This window comes from Girardinichthys multiradiatus, chromosome 8, assembly GCF_021462225.1.
Source record: "Girardinichthys multiradiatus isolate DD_20200921_A chromosome 8, DD_fGirMul_XY1, whole genome shotgun sequence".
Taxonomy (NCBI): Eukaryota; Metazoa; Chordata; class Actinopteri; order Cyprinodontiformes; family Goodeidae; genus Girardinichthys; species Girardinichthys multiradiatus.
The window spans coordinates 18,593,350-18,614,681 of record NC_061801.1 but is presented as its reverse complement, the minus strand read 5'-3'; the positions used below and the strand labels follow the sequence as shown (position 1 = coordinate 18,614,681).

The window sequence follows — 21,332 nt, the reverse complement described above, 5'->3', positions numbered from 1 at the left end:
TCTGATTTCTTTCAAGTGTCTATTGATTTGTTTGTTTAGTATTAGTGTCTTTGGATCAAGTCGGTGGAAACAGGTGACCTCTACTGGTCTTTGTTAGATACTCTCATGCAATGAGGATTCATTTCTTCCATGAACTGATACTACTTTTAAAAGAAGATTCCACCCTTTTTTATGCTCAACATAAAAGTGCTTCAAATTGTAAAAAAGAGGAATGAAAGATAATCTGTAGGTTAAAACCGTGTTTAATGTTTTTAAAAGAACAATTAATCTGGAATGCAGAGGAGTGAACATGCGGGGACATGTGACTCCTATTCACTCCCATTAAGCTTATGCAGTGACTCATTCATACTACTGAACTTTTCACATTCGGTCACATTAAAACCACAAACATCAGTTTGTTCTATTGGAATTTCATGTGACAGACCAACACAAAGTAGCCCTAAACATGAAGTGGATGGAAAAGGGTAAGTAGATTTTACTTTACGTTTTTAAAACCAAAAATCTGAAGTGGATCTGATGCAACTAGATGCAATCATATGCAGCCCAGTGCCTTCAGATGTCAGCTAATGCCCCTTTTTCACTAGAACCTACTCAGCGTGGTTCGGTACAGCTCTACTTGCTTTTTATGCTTTTCCATTGGTAATGGTTACGTGGAAGCATCACTAATTTTAGTACTTGCTTGCTTGCAGTTCCAACCATGCCAAGTTTTGCTGAATATGTAACATCAGAAGACTGTTAATCACTTATTGGGTTGGGGCGGCGTCACTTGTCACAGCATTCTTATTATAATAACTAATATTTTCAACTGTTAAATCACTGTATGTAGGGCCTATTGGCTACCAAGCTAGAAAGCTAGCATTCGCTACGGATAACAAAGCAAACTGTGTAGGCTAGAACTGACCTGAGACAAAACGCACTGAGTAGGTAGTAATGGAAAAGGGGCATAAATGGTCAATAGAGTCAAACTGTATGAAATTTAACCTCAGTCTAAATCCAGTTGTTCTCTAAAGGGCTTAGAGGTTTGTGGGACAATATTTGTCAACAGACAGCATCATAAAGACCAAGAAACACATTATGTTTCTTGGTCAAGAAGACAAAAGACAAAAGGATGCTCCAATGTTAGAATGGCCCAGTCAAAGTCTAGCCCTAAATCCAAATGAGAATCTATGGTTGATGTTCACATATGTTCTCTAGGTTTTTAGGTGTAAACATTTAAAAAAAAAACACCTTTTTGTTCAACCTCACCAGTATGAGCAGCTTTGTACTAGTCTGTCTCATTAAATCCTAATAAAACACATTGACGTTCATAACAAAATGCGAAAAAGTTATATGCATTTGTTAGCCACTGTACAATGACATTGCCCATGACCACAGAGGGTTATGCTTGCACCACAGCAGCCTTGTTGCACTTGCTCCACTGCTGCCTGGAACACTGCTGAGCTGCATCTGGTCCTCATCTGGACCTGGGGGCTAGTTGGACATCCACCAAGCCAAGCACAATGAGCGCCACTGACAACATGGCAATGCTCAGAGCTGACAGCAGCAAACTGCACATTTCACTGACTAAAGCAGAGGTATGTGTGGTGATATAGAAACAAGATGTGCAGAATGTTTTGAAAACTCTGTGCTGTTTGTGAATAGGACTACAAATGTATTGTAAGTGCAGATGCATAAAAGTTTCAGGTGTTGCCTGCATTTAATAGTAGATTAATTGTAAATGTACAGTGCTTTGGTGAAAACAATATGCTCATCTTGCAACAATTTTTGTACAAACCAGAAATTGTATCTGTTTCTATCTATACAATGTCCAAAAACCGTACAAGATGTTCAAGATTAGACTGGTTGATTGTTCTGTAGGACTATTGTGCTTCTTTTACTATTATTTTTACAGTTTTCAATTGATGTAAGAGTCCATTTTCTTTAGGAACCAGATTCACTGGCTGAATTTATGAAAGCATATGCAACCCTTTCACACAGTAAAGTGCCTGTTTCATGTTTTGGGTGTACAATAGTGTCTCTTTTAGATGTTGAGAGATAAAAAAAAGTTGTGATGGAGTACCCTGAGCTTTAATTAATAAAACCAGCGGTATATCTTCATACATAAATCTGTATTTTTTATTTTAAGACTGTTTATACTGAAAAGAAGTAGTCCTTCAATTAAAGTTTGGAAGATTTAAGACACTTGGAGATAAATAAATGAGCCAAACAATCAAGCCTGGCAGGCATTGCAGTGCAATGGAAAAAAAATGAAAGGTTCAGTCTATACACTTGTTTTCCGCTTTTCAATTTACCTCTTCCCAAATTTTCATTTCTCCCTTTGTCTCATCACATTAAACATGCACTGGCTCAGTCTCCATAATATGAAAACACAAAATAAATAAAGATTTCACTATCATCAGCGAGCAAAATGCAGAAGACAAAACCTTCAGCTTGTACATAAAATAACCCTAACATCATTCTATTTTTTTCAGACTGGAGCTGCTGCGATGGATGAACAGAGCGTGTCCCTGAACAGCAGTACTCAGCATTGTGGGGGTCATCCCACCACCAAGGGTCAGCGGTCAAATGTGATCAGGTGTGGTTGGCTCAGGAAGCAAGGAGGTTTCGTCAAGACGTGGCACAGTCGCTGGTTTGTTCTAAGAGGGGAGCTGCTCTACTACTACAAAGATGAGGAGGAGACCAAACCTCTGGTAAGCCTGTTTGTGCACTCAAACATCTGTCCCCAAAACTGAAATATGGCCGCATACAAGAACACATCACCTAGCTTTGAAATCATGTCAGAGATGCGTATTTAAACTTTTTTGGCAGAATGAAAGGATTGATTTCCTTGCTTTTGGGCTAATTAAGCAAAAAATTATTTTAATAAATTGGTATCTTAATAAATATTGGCTTGTAGCAGATATTAACAGAAAAAAAAACATTTATTGGGACCTTTGGTATGGAAGAGTAAACCTTTTATAATAAATCCATCTTTTATTGCTGTAGAATAATCTCTCATAAAGCGGCATTCATGAAGAAATAGGACAACTAGGGAGGTAACAGGTGGATGTGACAATGACTGAACATGAACAAGTATTTAAAAAAGCGAGGATGTGACTGCTAGGACTCTAGGCCAGAATATACTACAAGGAGAACACAGGGGGAAATAACTGGTCATAATAGACAGGATCAACAGAACTGCGACTAAACACAAAGGAACGCTAATGAAACCAAGAAATCAGGCTCAAAGTCCAAAGAATGATGACATTTTCTGTCCTATCATCACAAACTTAAACATGTGGAGCTAACACTACTTGGACTTTATCTAGAACCATGTCTAGGTGTGAAGCATGTAGAAAAGCATCTTAATACTAAATATGGTAGAGGATCCCTAATGCAATGGGTCAGTTTCTCTTCTAAAGGCCCTGGGAGCCATGTTAGACTTCATGGTATCATGAAGTCTTTGAAATACCAGGACATTTTTAATCACACTCTGATGGTCTCTGTCAGAAAACGTAAAACTGATCGCCACTCACCTTTTCAACAGGAAGATTGAGTTCTGAAAACAATTATTTCTTACTATAGGATTTTCTTCCTTACTGTGTAAATGTACTAAGACTAAATGTTGGATTTTACTATTTATTTCTGTGTGAAATTACATTACTGCAATAAATACATTTTTTCCCACTATATCTGTAGATGTCAAGAATTTCAATTAGAATAAATTCTCACTTCTCAGTGGACTTACTGTATCTTTGTTTATTTTGAATTATTTTAGTATGAATAAATATTAGTGAGGGTTTCTGTCATGATGGGTGAGGGTCTTTGTTGGACCAAAGTGCAAACAGGAGTGTGGAGCCAGAAGATGAGTTGACTAATTACTGAACTGGGAACTTACAGCAAGGAACAGAAGCAGGTAGGCAGACGTAGAACAGGGAGACAATGGTGACATGGCACAGGGAACTAGACAGTACGAACCATGTGATGTGAACAGAAAATCAGGGACCCTAAATACTGAGGAAGGGAGGAGAATGGATCAGGAGCAGCTGGTGGAGAAGGTAACTGACGGAAGGCGACTAATAAACACAGATGATAATGGAAAGAAGGGAGGTAACAGAAAACATCTAAGTAAACAAACAATGAGACTGACTAAACATAAACTGGGAGGAACCCAATCTATATAGGAATATAAACTAACACAACACAGGAATCCAGGGAAGTAAAAAAACTAAACAGAATGAATCCAATAAACCTGAATGAACAGAAATAAGGCAAGTAAAGAACATGGCAGTGCAAAGAAGGTAAACAGAGCTCAAACCCAAAACCCAACACAGGAAGATTATGACAGGTTTCTACTTTGTGTGCTTGTGTATTCACCGGCTGTAGTAATTGAGCTCTTTGGGTCTGATGACTCAGACTCTTTTGGCTGGTTGTGCATTCACTAAAGAAACGGCTTGTTTTCATTGATCCCAACATGCAAAACTATCCTGACAGAAATGGGGGACAAAGAAGGGAGGCAAGGCAATCCCTGTAACCATGCAGCAACCTTTTTAAAAAAATAAATCTGTGCTAAAGAAAACAATAAAGCACCCTGGCAGGTCCAATGTTAAGCATGAAGCAGAGAAATCTGCAGAAGATGGATAAATGATTAACTCATATACACTTTTAGCTCAGTAGGTCATGGGATGCTGACTTTAATAATTTGTCTTGTGCAGATGAGCTGTCTGGCAGCATAAGGACAAATGCAGTTTTTGTTGCTAATTAAATAGCATAGCTTTAAAAGTGTTTCTTTCTTTAAATTTCTTGCAAACTGATTTTCAGGCAACTGAATATACATTTACATTACAAGCTGATGTTGAAACACACTCAGACTAAACCATTCCTGTTTTAGGTTAGCGATAATTAGCGTTTTGTTATATGCTAAATGACAGATGTTTTTTGTTTCATGTTTTTAAAGTCAGAAATCTACCTGCTGAGAACTTGAACAGTTTGCTGGAATTTGTCCCATTTCTCCTGACAGAACTAGCTTTTGCTGTGGTTCTAGGGCTGATACGCACATTTCTGTCCAAAACACGTTCTTCTCTAGAGCACACAATCTGTGTACTTTCTGAACGGCATGGTGGCTGAACATTCCCATGGTGTTTAAACCTGCTTATAGAGTTGAACCCAAAAATATGTATACCCATGGCAGATTTTAATTAGAAAAATGTTTCACTTAACAAAGAGTTTGTTACTGATGGGATATGAGATGAAAACAAGATAATAAAAATAATGTAGGATATCAATTTAGAAAAACAAAACTCATTTCATTGTTTAAATATGTTATGTTTCAGATGTTATGTTGAAATCATTTATACCCTTCTCCATAATCAATACAAAATATTTTATTGTCATTAAAGCTTTCAAACTCTTTTTATAAATGCTGAGATGATTTTTGAATGTTTCCAATGGTATTTTGACCATTTATCCTTGTTGATGAGCAGCGAGTCTTTGAGGTTTTAAGGTGTCCTTGCCATCACCCTAATCTTTAGCTTCCTCCACATATCCTGGATCAGATTAAAGACTCTGCCTGAGCCAATAAAAAAAGTTTATATTACTTTCAGTTGGAAGAAAAATGGCCTTAAAACTAAAAGATCACTACAAACCTAACCTGCAAGGGGTATGGATAATTTTGGACTTAGCTTTAATTGTTTGACCAGGTGGAGTCTTCCGGCCTCTAGAAATAGTACCCAAGGATGTATCAGGTTTATGTAGGTCATTAAGCTAATATGAATTATTTAGGTAATCCTAACAAACCTAAAAAATTAAACATGAGGTCTGGTATGATATAAGACAGTAGGAAAGATGATTACGTTTCTTTGTCCATGGTATATGTAAATATCTGATTTAATTGGTGCAGTTGATATCACTCTTCATGCTTTTCAGTGAATCTACAGAAGTTGATAATGATCATGCATAAAGACTTAATGTGTCAGAACATGTCCCAAGTACATAAAGCATTAGTTTTGTGTTGCACTTTCTGCATCTTTTCAGCTTCCACTGAAATCTAACAACCTGTGCATCATTTAGCAGCTTTACCCTGCTTTTTTCTTTTTACACTCACTCTTACGTACTTGTTCGGAGCTCAACAAGGAGTTGTATTTTGTATTTGCAGACAGTGAGAATAACAGACCAGAACAGAAGCTCTACACAAATACACACAAGACCACATCCTTCTCTCTTACCTTTTCTATCCAAACAATATCCTCCCTATTCCATCTACGCTCACTTCGTTGTCTGGCTGATTTCCTAGCAAACAAAGCTCAGCCAAACCGAAGCCACATCAGCAGTAAAAGTCTCCGAAGGTTGAATATCCAGACCTGAAGGTGGGCTGCTGGCCAGACTCAGGAAAAGGAGATATTCTTCACTGATAGTTCTTGGGAGCTCTGGCTCTCAAGGCGTCCATTTATAATAGAAGGTGGCCTTAAATGAGGTCTTAATGAGGTCACTGTCCTGATGCAGTCACCAAAGTTGTTGAATGAATGAAAATTAAAAAAACGGTTTGTTTTTTATAGATAATCTTCCAGTTTACTCATAGATTTATTACTGTACCGACACACTGCCATCTGGGAAACATGGTTTGCATCTTTCCTCTTCTGCCCCAATTCTCAGCCAGCCATAACGAACACCTAAAACTGCTACGTTTTTTGCAGAGAATAGGAGTTTTTATTAAAACTAGGTCAGGTGTGGAGGAGCATTCAACTTCCTGAAATATGTGTGACTGTGACCTCCAACTCAGAGTAGCATAAAAAATACCTTTTCACCAAAACACGGTATCATAATGAGTACGGGAAAAGTAATCCAAAGTTATTAGCCACCCAGACAGAAAACACATGTAAGACAAAAAGCCTGAGCACCGACTGGAAGTCGTCCCAACATCTGACTTCCTGAGGTCAGGACAAGAGCAGGACAAAGGCACACACATAAGCATAGAAATCTACCAGGACACATTTAATAATTGCCTTGTCACAAGCTACTTACTGCATAACACTGAAGTGTGAAGCCATATCTAGATCAGCTATTAGTTAAGTCTCTCTCCTGCTGTGACGTCTCTATTTTTTCTCCTTCGCGTTGCGGCCCCCCCCAGTTGGAGAAAGAAAAGCTGTCCTTTTCTGTTGCCTGTGGAAACACAAAAACATGAAAACTGCAGCCTGATTAGCCAGGTACTGGCAGTAGTTTTTTTTTTTTTTTGCCAAAATGCTTTTAAATCTTCTAAAACGCCTACAAACTAAATTGTTTTAAAGCAAGGGTAGAGTCTGTATACATATTTGCAAAAATGTACACAATTATTACTTTTTGTGTCACTTGAAGTTTTAATCTTTGGGAATTTTCTCTTATTTTCACATTGATTTTAGAAAGGAAACTGAAATACATAGACAAAACAAAAATATTACATATGGTCATCTACTATATTTGGTCATGATATGGTTTATGTGCCAGAATTCTTAGTCTTGCTCCTTACATGAGTCTTACTTTGTGATGACAATAATCTTCCTCTACTCCTTCCAAATTTTGTTTGACATCACACATCATACAAGTGGCAGTTTGTGGTTGATTGGCATGCTAGGCAAGCCTACTATTCACAGCACATGCATAACAGGCATGTTAAATGTTTTTTATCTGGTGCCAGTGCGCCCCCTTTTTAATACCATCCCTGACAACTGCCCATATGGACCATATCTTTTTAGATTAGGTGCTGTTTGTCTATCCGTTGGATAGTCTGATTTGTGTACTTGCACAATGAGGCAGTGATGTATCTTAATCTAACAGGTTGTTTTGGGACATAGGCTTTAGATCTAAATTCATTAGGAAAACTCAGGTGGTTACAATCTTTGATCCCAGGATGTCTTCTTGTTGTCAGCACCTAAAGATCGTTCGGATTCGGAAATAATGCATTCAAATACACTGCGACAAATGTCAGGAGCTGATTACAAAAGACCCGTAAATTAAGGATATGGTCCCTTTAAATATTTTCAAAGAGCCTCTTACTTGCTTGTATCTAGTTGAAACACTTAATTGTAAATGTTTTGTCTAATTTGATTTAAATTAAAATGTTGGATTTTAGCATTTTGATTGTTGTAACTTGTAACGTGTTTTAATTTGTCTAACAAACTCCTGGAAAAGAATGTTTCAATCGCAAAAAGCTGTTTTTTCTGGTTAAATAAAGGTTACATAAAACATTTAAATATATCAAAAACCGCCACTGCATACAGTTACCCCTAAAATATTTTATCTACAGATTTGCAATGATTTGCAGAAATGTGTGTTTTGATACAACCTGTTAAGTTCAGTTTTTATCACTCAAGCAACAGAAGTGATGTACTGTAATATGGATCTACATTTAATGGGTGAGTAGGTAATTTAAAATATATTTTACTTCTTTTCTTATTCCAAAGCATATTTAATATTGTGCTGCAAGGTGCAAATACGATTGAAAAAAATATTTTTGTCATTTTCTACCTGGAAGACAGAATTTCAGAATTTCAAGACAAAAAATCAAAAAACAGCCCAAGTTCAACATTGCAGGAATAAGCTGTTTATTAGCACTTGAGACAGCTTGTATCACATTCATTTAAGAATTTGAACAAGAATACATTGTTATCAGCATATATTGCTAATAGGAGTTGGCACTACAACAATTAGCAAGGTTTTCTGACATGTTACTAGAATGAGCCCAGAGCAAGTTCGACGTCATTTCCAATTCAAAAATCAGACTTTAAGCTAATGCTGAAATGATACCTGGAATGACTCAAATGACTCCATTACAGAAAAGCCTTGTGGCAAAAACTCTGACCCAATGTTTCGTTCACTGGATACTATTTAGCCATCATGTGTGTCAAAGGGGACAGTTATTGCAGTTGTGCTATTTGCTTATATTTAAATTAGGTGTAAAAATAAAACACAAGGAGAAAATAAGATAAGAAAAAAATACTACAGTGTTTATTACATATCACTCTATGATAACAAAAAAAACTTTAAATAAACAGCAACAATTATTCCTACTGCTGATAACGCAATATCACATATTAATTATTATAGTCATAATAAAGTTATCTGTAACCTTTAGTCACTGTGACTTTGACTCAAAGACTTAAGCAAAAATACAGAATTAACAACTGCTAAATTATGGAGTAGTAGGTTCATTGTTTAGATAATCCCTTTTTGTTATTAGGCTCCTTATAGAGTTACACAAGTATAACAAGCTATTAGCTGGTTAATTAGCTGGGTTGTTTTCTCGGGTAATTAGCCTGCAGTCAGCTGCTAAGCAACCAACTGGAGTTTAAAAACATCATCTGCTTAATAGTGATGAGTTGTCCTCTTTTAATTACCAAACTGTAGTTCCTGGTGCTTTTTTCATCTGAAATATTTCCAAACAGCCAAACTGTCTTTACTGCAAGTAAAAGATAAGAGTTGCATCCTTCTTTCAGCCAGCTGAGCAGCAGTGTGCAGCAGCAAATGGAGGAGGGGCAGCACTACTAAACTTCTGCTGGTATCTCATAAATGACTGTAAACCATGGCATTACAGATTTTTGGGGGGGTTAAGAACAGTAACTTTTTAAAACCTTGATATACCTTGACAACAGTAATGAGCCTATGCCTACTCTATAGTAAACCAAGTTTTCTTAACACAATAGCACAACATCAATAATAACTTTGCAAATGAGGGCATTTCTGATTGTTGAAATGCCCTTCCCAACGAACATAATCAATTGTACTATTAGAACAACAGGTTGATGCCACATCCTGAAGCATTGTGGTCAAACTGAGGGACTGATAAGAGTTAAAAAAAAACATTACCCTGTGAAAAGGATAGAATAGCCTGAACAAGGTGTTCAGAGTATGGCCCGGGGGCCATTTACAGCTCTTGGAATGATTTTGTGTGCCCCCCAGCTGCAAATCAACAATGGCCTGCCAACACAGACATTTGATGCAGATGAAAACTTTTTTCAAATACTCAGAGCAAGATATTTTCAATGACAAATTTAAATCTGCTTAAAGCTGAAAAATGTTAGAGGCAACACATAGTGTTTGTTTTTTATTACACATGCTTTTTGCTTTTGTTTGAATTTCAGAGTGAAACGGACCACAAACAGCCAATGCTTGTACCATAAAAGCCAACAAGCCAATCCCAGTCACTAAACTTAGCTTTAAGAGCAAATGTTTTCAGAGAAAGACAGAGTAACACATATTCCTTGGCTTTTATGATTCTCCAAAGTTCTTATGATTCATGGAAAGTTGGGGGACTTTTACTTCCCAATGTTAGAATATCTATAAGTAACTCAACTGCCTTTAAATCAATTTGGTGTTAAAGAAATACTTTCAAAAGAACACAGTTAGGCTACCACCACTCACGCTTTTGCGCTCAGGCAGGACAAACACAGAGTTTTAGGTTATGCTCTTTCTAAATACCAGTTTGAGACCCCTGCATCTTTTGAAAATAGAAAAAAGTCTTTAACCTTTTGTTGCAGGTATCCTGGCAATTCATCGCTGGACAAAATGTCCTAGAAAAGAGTTTGTAATATACACATTTGAAATGATTAAACTTTGTTCAAGAAAGGTTTAGAAACTCTTGTCATAACATATATATACTTACTTTATCAACAAAAGGACTACCTGATTAGTAAAATGATTGATAGCAATCCAATGCACCACAAACACAATACCTGGTGAGTTAATTAAATTAAAACAAATTCAGGCACAAATTAAGCTTTTTTCAGATAAAATAAACTATTCAGACAATGACCCGGAACTTTATCTCAAAGGTATTTTATACTTCATTATCAATAACATATTTATTACAGCCTTAGTCCATTCTGGGATGATTTCTCAGAGGAATTCAGATGTGTTCACAAGGTTATTTCAGTAGTTCTTTTTTGCGACAGTGGGCTGGCGTGTCATGGTCCTTTACAGTTGGGCCAAACCTTTCAGAGGAACATGAGGAATCTAAAGAATGGGAGTCAGATGGAGGTGAAGGGTCACTGAAAAGCATGCGTAGGGCAGAGCACATGTAGGCTTAGCGTCAACATGCCATCTGCCAGCCCTCACTCGTCCATAGAGATGTTTGCACGCTCAAGCATGCGTGTATACTCAACGAGATTGCGCGATAACCATGCACACACATGTTCTCATATTTCATCTGACTTCAGCCACAAACAAAGACAGTACTTATGCATTGGCAGAAATTAGATGGTTATTGTAAGTTAAACCGCTCAGCATCAGATCTCTATGCCAGGGAAGGGGTATTATGAATGAATAAAAGGACTCTGGATGAATATATTTAAACTGTTTAATGGAATAAGAAATCAGAGACAAGTTAAAATTTCATTGGGATATTATAATTCCAGCCACAACAAGGCTGGGATAGATAAATCATTAAAATTCATAGGATTGAGAAGCCACATCTAAACTCAGATAAAATGAAAAGTAGCCGGTTGTAAAATAAATTACATCAAATCAATAATTAAGCAGCGAAATGATGCTCCGAATGTCTTCTGTTTTCCCTGCATAAGATGGAAACTGCTTGACCTTGGGATTTACCGGAGTAAATAAAATGCCACTGCAGTTCTAGGGACATGGGTTTTGCGGCAATCTCACTTTTATCTGACTCAAAACAATGACTCTGTTGTCAATTTAAGATTGACAAACTCAGAAAACTGTCCACAAAATGTTACAGTACCAAGCAAAGTGCAAGTGAAATGCCAAGACTGAAGCTATCCTGATCTAATCAGATTTTGAGCCAGAAACTGATCCTTATCCACATATCTACAATGCATCAAGTCAGGTCTGACATCTTCTTCTGTTGACAAAATGTTTGTATTTTAGTGCAATGGAACGGTGTTTCTAAACTCTAAATACATTTTCTTTAGCAGCCTAAATACACTATGTTGTTGCATGCCGTGTTGCATGCTGTTTTCTAAGATATTTTGTCCAGGGACAGCCTTGTTTCTTAGGCTCTGCATTGTTGTGCTGCAAAGTCATTTGCAGCAATTTAGTGCAAGTTCTGCCTTGGCCAAAAACAGGTGCTGCAACAGTTTCCTATATGTTCAGTTGTGGCATTTTTTAAACAACCTGAATCTTATTCAGGCTTTGTAATGTTGAATTCTACAACTAGAAGAAATCCTGGTGATACATCTACCTCCGTCCATTCCCCTGGTAGCATTTAATTTACACTTTTATGTATTCTAACTTTACTTCTAGCTGCTATTATTCACAATTACAGATTAACATTAGACCTATGAGTACTTAAGCTGGAACATTGCTTGTTTTAATATTTATAGCATTTAGTGCAGAAATGCACGTAAAGGTTTTTATTAGAAATGTCATCCGATCATCAACACAGCAGCACCAATTCCTCATTGCTTTTAACAAACCCATGACTGATTATTTTTACATTATTATTCTAATCACTCTCATACTAAAAACAAAAATTTACATCCACAACACAGGGAACCATTATATTCCATGAAAAACAAGCTATTTAGATGCATTTATTTTGCTCTTGCCTTCTTGTAGACTGCAATAGCAACAATATACATTTCTAATATATTTCATCCATATTTGGTCTACATGTGTTTCATTTTTGAGGCTCTAAATAAAAAGCATAAAAATAGCATTTGTACTGATACACAACATCACATTAAAGTAATACAGCAATTTGTGTCTGTGCTGACAGGATGGAATAAAAGTTCTTATTAAAGCTATAAATCTTAATTCTCTTGAAAACTCACTGATATTTCCCTTAACCTAAACTGGTCCATGCCATGGTATCTCAAAACATTCTGTTCCCTGAAGGTACTTACACTTCTCGCTGTAATAAAACTAAACATCATAATCAAATATCTAGTGCTGTGTTTAAGTTTTCAAATTTGTATATTTAGTATTTATTTGTATCTGAGTGTTTATATTTCCTGTGTATATACATTCCATTTTATGTTTTTGTCCATTTAGTTTATGGCTGTTATTTACAGTGTGATAACAAAGGATGGGAGCAATGTATTGCACACAGATTGTCATTTTGTCTCTTCTTTGTGGTTAAAAGTTATGAATCACGGCATTTCTTCAAGACTAAACCGGTAAAAAAGAAAAAAAGCATAAAAGGTAATTCAATATCCTACATTTTAATGAGTTATTTTAAAAAGCAATTTCTTAATTGCATCTTGAGCATCCCTTAGCTGGGATCTCGAAAAACATCCACCAGTACTACATAAGTGGTGGGGGCAGTTTAGGCAAAAAACTGAGTTGAAAACAAAAGCACGGCCTTGTCATGGCTGCAGCTGTATGTGCTGAATTTGTACTTGGAACAATCCATCTTGATATCAAGGGAACAAAATAATAATAATAATAAAATGTCTATAAATCAATTCAATTCAATTCAAAAATACTTTATTAATCCCAAAGGGAAATTAAATGTTGTTATAGCTCATATTATGAAGGTTTCCTCAAAGAGCCGTTGTAGATGCTGATGGCTGTAGGCAGGAAGGATCTCCTGTAGCGCTCCGTCTTACAGCAGATCTGAAGAAGCCTCTGACTGAAGACACTCTGTTGTTGTAGGACAGTCTCATGAAGAGGATGCTCAGGGTTCTCCATAATGTTCTTCATTTTATGAAGAATCTTTCTTTCCACAATGATCTCCAGAGGTTCCAGAGGAGTCCCCACAACAGAGCCAGCCTTCTTTATCACCTTGTTGAGCTTTTTTAAGTCCCTGGCTCCAATGCTGCTACCACAGCAGATGATGGTAGAAGAGATCACACTCTCCACAACAGACTTATAGAAGATATGCAGCATCTTGCTGCAAACACCAAAGGACCTAAGCTTCCTCAACAAGTACAGTCTGCTCTGTCCCTTCTTGTAGATGGCTTCACAGTTGCATCTCCACTCTAGTCTGTTGTCCAGGTGAACACCGAGGTATTTATACTCCTCCACCACCTCCACTTCTTCTCCCATGAGAGAAATAGTTTTTGACTTATTCCTGTTTCTCTTAAAATCTACAATCATCTCCTTTGTTTTAGTCACGTTCAAAATGAGATGATTGTTTCCACTCCATGCCACAAAGCGGTCCACCACCTTCCTGTACTCAGCTTCTTGTCCATCTCTGATCCACCCCACGACTGCAGAATCATCCGAGTATTTCTGCAGATGACAGGAGTCTGTCTTGTACTGGAAGTTTGAGGTGTACAGAGTGAAAAGGAATGGTGAGAGTACAGTCCCCTGTGGTGCTCCTGTGCTGCTGACTACCTGGTTAGACTCACAACCCTTCAGTCTCACAAACTGTGGTCTGTTTGTCAGGTAGTCTTTGATCCAGGAGATTGTTGAGGCCTCCAGCTGAGTCTTCTGGAGTTTCTGACAAAGCAAATCAGGTTGTATTGTATTAAATGCACTGGAGAAATCAAAGAACATGATCCTCACAGTGCTACTGGCTTTGTCCAGATGACAGTGGGTTTGTTGAAGCAGGTGTATGATGGCATCTTCGACTCCAACTCCACAGCGATAAGCAAACGGAAGGGGGTCCTGATGGGTTTACTGTTTGCTTAGGTGGGCCAACAGGAGTCTCTCTAGGACCTTCATGATGTGAGATGTCAGGGCAACGGGTCTATAGTCATTGAGGACTGATGGGTGAGTTTTCTTTGGTACCGGAACAAGACAGGAGGTCTTCCACAACACCGGAACCTTCTTCTGGGCCAGGCTAAGGTTGAAGAGGTGCTGCAGAATCCCACAGAGCTGCTCTGCACAGCCCTTCAGGACTCTAGGGCTGACATGATCTGGACCTGCAGCCTTATTCCTATTCAGTCTCTCCAGTTGTCTCTTCACCTGACTTCTTGAGACACACAGGTGGAAGGGGGAAGCAAAGGAAGCATCAGCATCTTCTGATATGGTTGAAGGCAAACATGTAGAAGCAGAAGGGTCTAGGGCTGAGGTGGAAGATAAAAAATATTTCCTGCTCCATGAAATGTTGATTCTAGTGTTCATTAAGAACACAAAAACCTGCATTAAATTGCATGGACCAATAAAAATGCTTCAAAACTGCATCAGTAGCTGGGATGACTGCTACTGACTTCCATCATATTCTTGTTTGAGTTGCTTCAAGTATTAGAATGATAAATTGTGGAGCACTTGCACAAACGCCTCACTATCCTGCAGCCTACCCTGCATGGCAATTCATGACTACAATGCGAAAGGCAGAAATTATCAAATTTGTAGCTACACCTTTCAAAACAGGGTTCCCTGCTCAAGATCTTTCTAACACACAACTCACAATATCAGTGGCTCATACAGTTATGATGATTCCCCCCGTCCCCTGAGAACCGTGTTAATATTTTCCTCATAACTACCTCTCATATTTCAGTATAAAACCTGGTAAAATTCAGAATTACTGCTAGTAATTCCTGACTGTAATATCTACAGGAGGCCATTCTTCAGTTGACACAGTTTTATCGTCCTCCTACAACATCCAGTTCATGTTGGGCTATCTTTGTACCAGTTTTTCTTTTTGGCTTTATTTTGCTTTTATAACAAAACTAATGCTGACTGTGCAAAAAGAGTTATTCATCTTCAAGGGCTAAACATATCCTGAATATTGTACAGGGGTGCATAGGGTTCAGATCAGGGCAGCAAGCCAGCTTTATTTAACTTTATCATTTTAGAATCACAATAAAATGTTTTATAGGGCGTCTAGTTATATTATTGTTATATTTTCTGCTGACCTGTTAGACTGATAAAAGTTACTACAGAGGATCACATGTAGATCACATGTAGAGAATAGGCTGATATCGTGTTGAGTTTAAAAACCCTGTTATTCTTCTGTGGTTCTGCTAGACTAAAGCAGGAAACTAATTTCATAAGAAAACTATTCATGAACATAATCATCTTCCATTTTACCAGTGTGCTTGGTCATTCAGCAAGGCCTGCCCTGTCCTGCAAGGGTTTTCTAGCTTGAAACAACCAAAAATACTGGATATGGAAACTGGAAATGCATCAATGAAAGTCACACTTTGACGTGCAGTTTTACTTCCTACACTTTTTTATTTCATTTTTAGATCTATAAAAGTAGAGATCACCCCTACCGTTTGTTGAAAAAAAGGGGGCAGCATGAAAGTGTTCCCCATCAGAATTCAGTTTCATTAACATTCTGTCATTTCAAAGTGAATGTATTTCCAGGCCTTAAACTACAAAACCGTTACAAGAAGTTATGTCAAAGGAACTTTTTGACTTTATCAGGAGTACATAAAATACATTTTCCATTTCATAGCATCATATAAGATTTTGAGGAATCTTGAGGTCTGCAGCAGGATCATTTAGTTGTCCCCTTTTCTGTCCTTTTTCAAATTTCTAATAAAAAACTTCTTAATACAAGAGGTTTCCACAATCTTGATTCATTTCTTGAGACCTATAAACCCTTGAGACAGTGTCCTTTTGTTTTATTCAAGGTTGCAATAATTGCTTTGGCTCTGAGGCTATTTTACAGAGTAAAATGGACCAATCTCTTATTGTGCATGGCTCAGTCTTTGACTTCTATTTTAGGCTTTAAAAACTGCCCAGACATTTTCTTAGGTGTTATGATGGTGCTCTTCTGTGTCGTTATAGAAAGCTTTTCCAAAAAGTCACATTGACTCTGAATCAAGTAGCAAAAACAACATTGATAGCTGTTCCTATGTAAAACTGAGTTTGCATAGTGCTTTCTTAACAAAAGTCCTATATTCTGTCCATGAGATGCTGTGGTTTTGGATGGAAATATTATGGATGTGTCAAAAACATTTCCTGCAGAGTCAGCCCACTCTCATCATATGGTTCATCAAAGCTTAATTAATTCAGTTCCTTTACCACTGCAGACAAAAATCTGAGCTCATTGCATTGTAGATTATGTTTTGTAGATGACAGTGTTGCCCCCTCACTCAAATAGCATAAATAGCAATGGGAAAAGAAATGTGCAACTGAGACAGGTGATAAAAATTTTTTCAAAATGTGCATGTATGTTTGATCATAAAAAACAACTGATTATTTACAATAGGTGAAAAAACTATACAAATAACAGCAGGGATGTAAACACTTAATGAGTATATTGGGACCAATGATGGTTTTAAAGTCTAACAGCTGCTGTGAGGAAGGACCTGCAATAACTCCGATGTGCACCTGGGAAGCAGCAGCCTGTCACAGAAAGATGTCTCCAGTTCTGCAACAGCTTTATGCATGGGCTGATAGACATTGCCCAACAGTGATGTTATTTTTGCTAGAGTCCTTCTTTCTCCTACCTCATGCACTGGGTCAATGGGTCTTCCTAGGAGAGAGCTGCCCTTCCAGATTATCTTTCTGCTTCTTTTTAGCTGTAGATAAGCTGCTACTCCAACATACTACACCAAAGAAAATGGTTGATACGCTCCAAAAGATCTCTGTCTGCTTAGCAGGTAGAGGTTGTGCTGACTCTTTCTGAAAAAGCATCAGTGTTTATTTATTGTACAGGTGAACACCCTGCTACCACTATCTCAATGTTAGTTCCCTGTATGTTCACCTCAGTGTGGTGGGTCTGCACCTCCAGCAATCCACCACCAGCTCCTTGGTTTTCCCTGCGTTGATCAGGAGGTGGTTCGGCCAGGACCAGTCCAAGAAGCCACCTGTACTGTAAGTTGTCCTCACCAGTGATGAGCCAGACTTTGGCAGGGTCATCAGAGACCTTTTGTAGATGACAGCCTGGAAAGTTGATGGAGAAGTCTGCAGGGAAGAAGAGGAAGAGGAAAGGTGCTAGCACAGTTCCCTGGGGTGGCACCACACTGCAGACCAGCATGACACAGTCCCATGTCCTCACATACTGTGGGCAGTACTCTTACCCCTAAAAAAATCCAACACAAGCAGTTTTCTTCAAAAGACAGAAATAAGAGTTAAATTGAGTTTAGCCTGTGTCTGATTTAGGTTCAGTTCAGATTGGGCTGTTCATTTGTTTATTAAGGACTTACAAAACAAAACAGTCATTTTCTACCGCTTATTCCATAGTGGGTCACGGGGAAGCTGGTGCCTATTTCCAGCAGTCTACAGGCGAGAGGCGGGGTACACCCTGGACAGGTTGCCAGTTCATCGCATGGCAACACACAAACAACCACACACACACTCATTCATACACCTAAGGGCAATTTAGAGTGACCAATTAACCTAACAGGCATGTCAACAATTCAGATTGTTATGCTTTGAAATTGTGGAAAACATTTTTTCTGCTTTATAATCATGCAATACTTTGTGGTTCATCACAAAAAATCCCAATGAAATATTTTAAAATTTGTAGTACGATCACTGGTAAATTAAAGGGGAATTAATGCATAGTGTCCTGAACAAAACATTGCAAAGGGCGTTGTTTGGGACAACAATGACAACCATTAATTTGCCAACCACGTAAAAAAAATTATCATTTATTAAAAAAAGTTGTATTTATTGTCAATCAATGCAGAGGCGATGGGGATATCGCAATAAGTGACAATAAAATCCAAAATGGCTTAACACAAAAGGTTACATGTTTTATTTACAAAATAGGTCACATGTGGATCTAATTGCTGTAGTTTGAGCAGGCTGGTCAGATAAACTTGTGAACATGTCATTAAAAGAACAAAGTCACAGTCAGCATCCCAGTATTTGGTTACAGTCTGAGGAAAATACTGAATTTGATGTAGTGTAGAGCACAGTCTTGGCCATAGCCTCAGAGACAGCCTCTTGATGAGCTTGCAGACCGGAGCCTCCTGCTGTCACCTTTTATGTAACAATTTTCTCTGATCCACTTGAGTCTCCTGTGATGTGTGTCTGAGGTTTCTTCTTTTTTTTGCCTGAATATAAAAGATAATGAGGTTTGTGTCATTACACAGACTCCCAAAATGATCTCATTCCACTTAACAACTTGTGAAAATGCAAACAGAAAAGGAAGCAGTTGGGTTGGGCTCTTTAGTTAGTAAATATTTCTCTGCCTATGGTTGCAAACAACAGGCCACCGGGTATGACATCTGGAAAGTGTGACTGTGGCTTAAAACACAGGAGAAGAATATTTGTGGTATTTTGGTTTTAAGATTTGGTTGGAACTACATGCAGTTTTTTCTTCTTATTTCAGAACAAATACAAAAGACGCACATTCATAAAACCCGTCTCCCACAAAAAAATGCTGCATTGAAGTTATCTCCTGTTTCCTTCCAATCGATTCAGCGTGTGCAGTGAAATGATCTGAGTTCAATAAAAACCAGTCCTGAAAGCTCCTTTTAATCCAGTTATTGAAGCAAAGCAGATTCTCTTCCCCACTGCCACATCAAACGGGTCTTTTCCCTCTTCTCTCCTCCACTTTGGAGCATATTGGTCCCGTCTTTATAGCAGCCTTTAAAGCACTTCATCTGGGGCCTCAGGTAGGGTTTCTACTTCCTGGTTGTCACAGTTATGGCTCATTAAAAAGGAAACTGACTCCCTCTCAGATCTTTATAATGTGTGTAAGTCCTCAGTACTGAAGTTGTCACCCAAGTACATCTTGTCTGCATTAGTATTAGCCCAGAAAGAGGTCAGCGTAATCATAGTCAGATGCTACACTCATGGACTGAGGTTGTCAAAAAAGCAAAATTCTGCTGATTTCTCATTAATGGGTCAGGGTAAATATGTTAAGAGGAGTAAACTACATAATTGCAACCCCACACTTCATAAAAGTGTTGCATCAGTGAGATAAAGTTTGTTAACAGATTGCATGGGTGTGTGGTAACGAACGATTTTTGTAGTTCTTTAGCTAAGCAAAAGAAAGCCAAAAAGACATAATAAGGTATATAATTATTACATAATTATTGGTGTTAATAATCAAACTGATACCCATTCACACATTTGATCCCAAATAAACCGTTATCTGACTGGTTTAGATCTCTGGACTCCTCCATCACTAAATTTCTTTGGAAAGATAAACCCCCGTGTATTAGCTTAAAAACACTACAAAAGACCAAAGATAAAGGAGGACTAGATCTGCCTAACTTTCATCATTACTTCTTAGCCAACAGGCTACAATACACCTCAAAATGGTTTATACACAGTCCTCTAGATGAACCTTGGCTAGAAGTAGAACAGAGATTAAGCAATAATATTAAGATTTCAGATCTATTATTTATTAGCTGAAATATAAAAAGACATGTATGCACATGAAATGACAGCATGGTGGGAATATCTAAAAATGACAGGGTCTTCACTAATCCCATGTAGACGTACAACCATCTGGAACAACCCTGACATCCTACAAAAAAATTATATGATAAACCTTCCAGATTGGAGGAGTAAAGGAATTGAATACCTGGAACATATATTTGAAGGAATTCAGTTCATCCCATGTAACAGATTAATTATACAATATGGGTTGGACAAGAATATATTTTTTGAATAAAAACAAATTAAATCTATAGTAAAAAATTGATTTAGACTTAAAAATGCTGGTTTACAAATGCCATCAAGTGTACTAGAGTTCCTAAAACTCAACCGCCCTAAATATAGATGAATCAAGTTCCCTTCCTATTACGAAATGGGAGGTGGACTTGTCAGTCAACTTTGACCAAACATTCTGGTCTCAGATATGTTCCAGAACTTTTAAAATGACTAGTAACCCCAGTTTGCAATTAATACAAAATAAAATCCTTCATAGAGTATACTCTACAGATCAATGGATGTTCAGGATGGGTTTTGTACCATCTAATACTTGCTTACAGTGCACAGGCAATACACCTGACAATCACATCCATGCACTATGGTTATGTACACCTGTTCAGAGGTTCTGGTGCCTGATATGTGAAGACTTATTAAAGTGTCTGAGATGTATTATTATTTATTATTTCGGTGAGGTGGGTCGGGGTCCAGGCCGGGACCGCTTGCGTTCAGCCGGTGCCAGCACTAGTCTGGGCTGGTGCTGGGACAGTCTGCCAGTCTTCATCCCCGGAGGGAAGGGGACCACCTCCTACGTGGGGGGGCTGGTTGCCCCTATGGGGTATTGGCACAGGGACCTGGGAGTACAGAGTATGTATGGGGCGTGTGAGTGAGTGTATAACATCCATTGTTGTTTGTCTATACGTTGGGTGCGGGAGTGTGAGTGTTTTTATGTGTACGCATGAGGGTGGGAATGTATGATTATGACTGTCTGCCTGTTTTTTGTGTCAGGTTAGGTCTTTGACTGCTCCCTCTCCTGGATCAGTTTAGGCACCCCATCAAATATGGGGCCTATTTCCTCCCTGCCACACTACCTGCTGGTGGTTGGTGTCTCTTGCCCGCAGGTGTACTTGTGGTTCTCGGTGTCCAGGCTGGGTGCTTTGGTGTGTGCTGGCTCACTCCCGGTGGCT

General features: G+C 38.1%; 1 protein-coding gene across 2 annotated transcripts in view; it reads left to right on the top strand.

The window, feature by feature from the left end:
* The window catches only part of arhgap24 (Rho GTPase activating protein 24), a 97,728-nt gene that overhangs the window by 16,348 nt on the left and 60,048 nt on the right, over window positions 1-21,332 (top strand). For both annotated transcript variants that reach the window (XM_047373245.1, XM_047373244.1), the window contains one exon: window positions 2,472-2,690. In XM_047373245.1, the coding sequence (XP_047229201.1) occupies window positions 2,487-2,690 (204 nt within the window). In that variant the 5' untranslated portion in view covers window positions 2,472-2,486. The remainder of the gene's footprint in view (window positions 1-2,471; window positions 2,691-21,332) is intronic.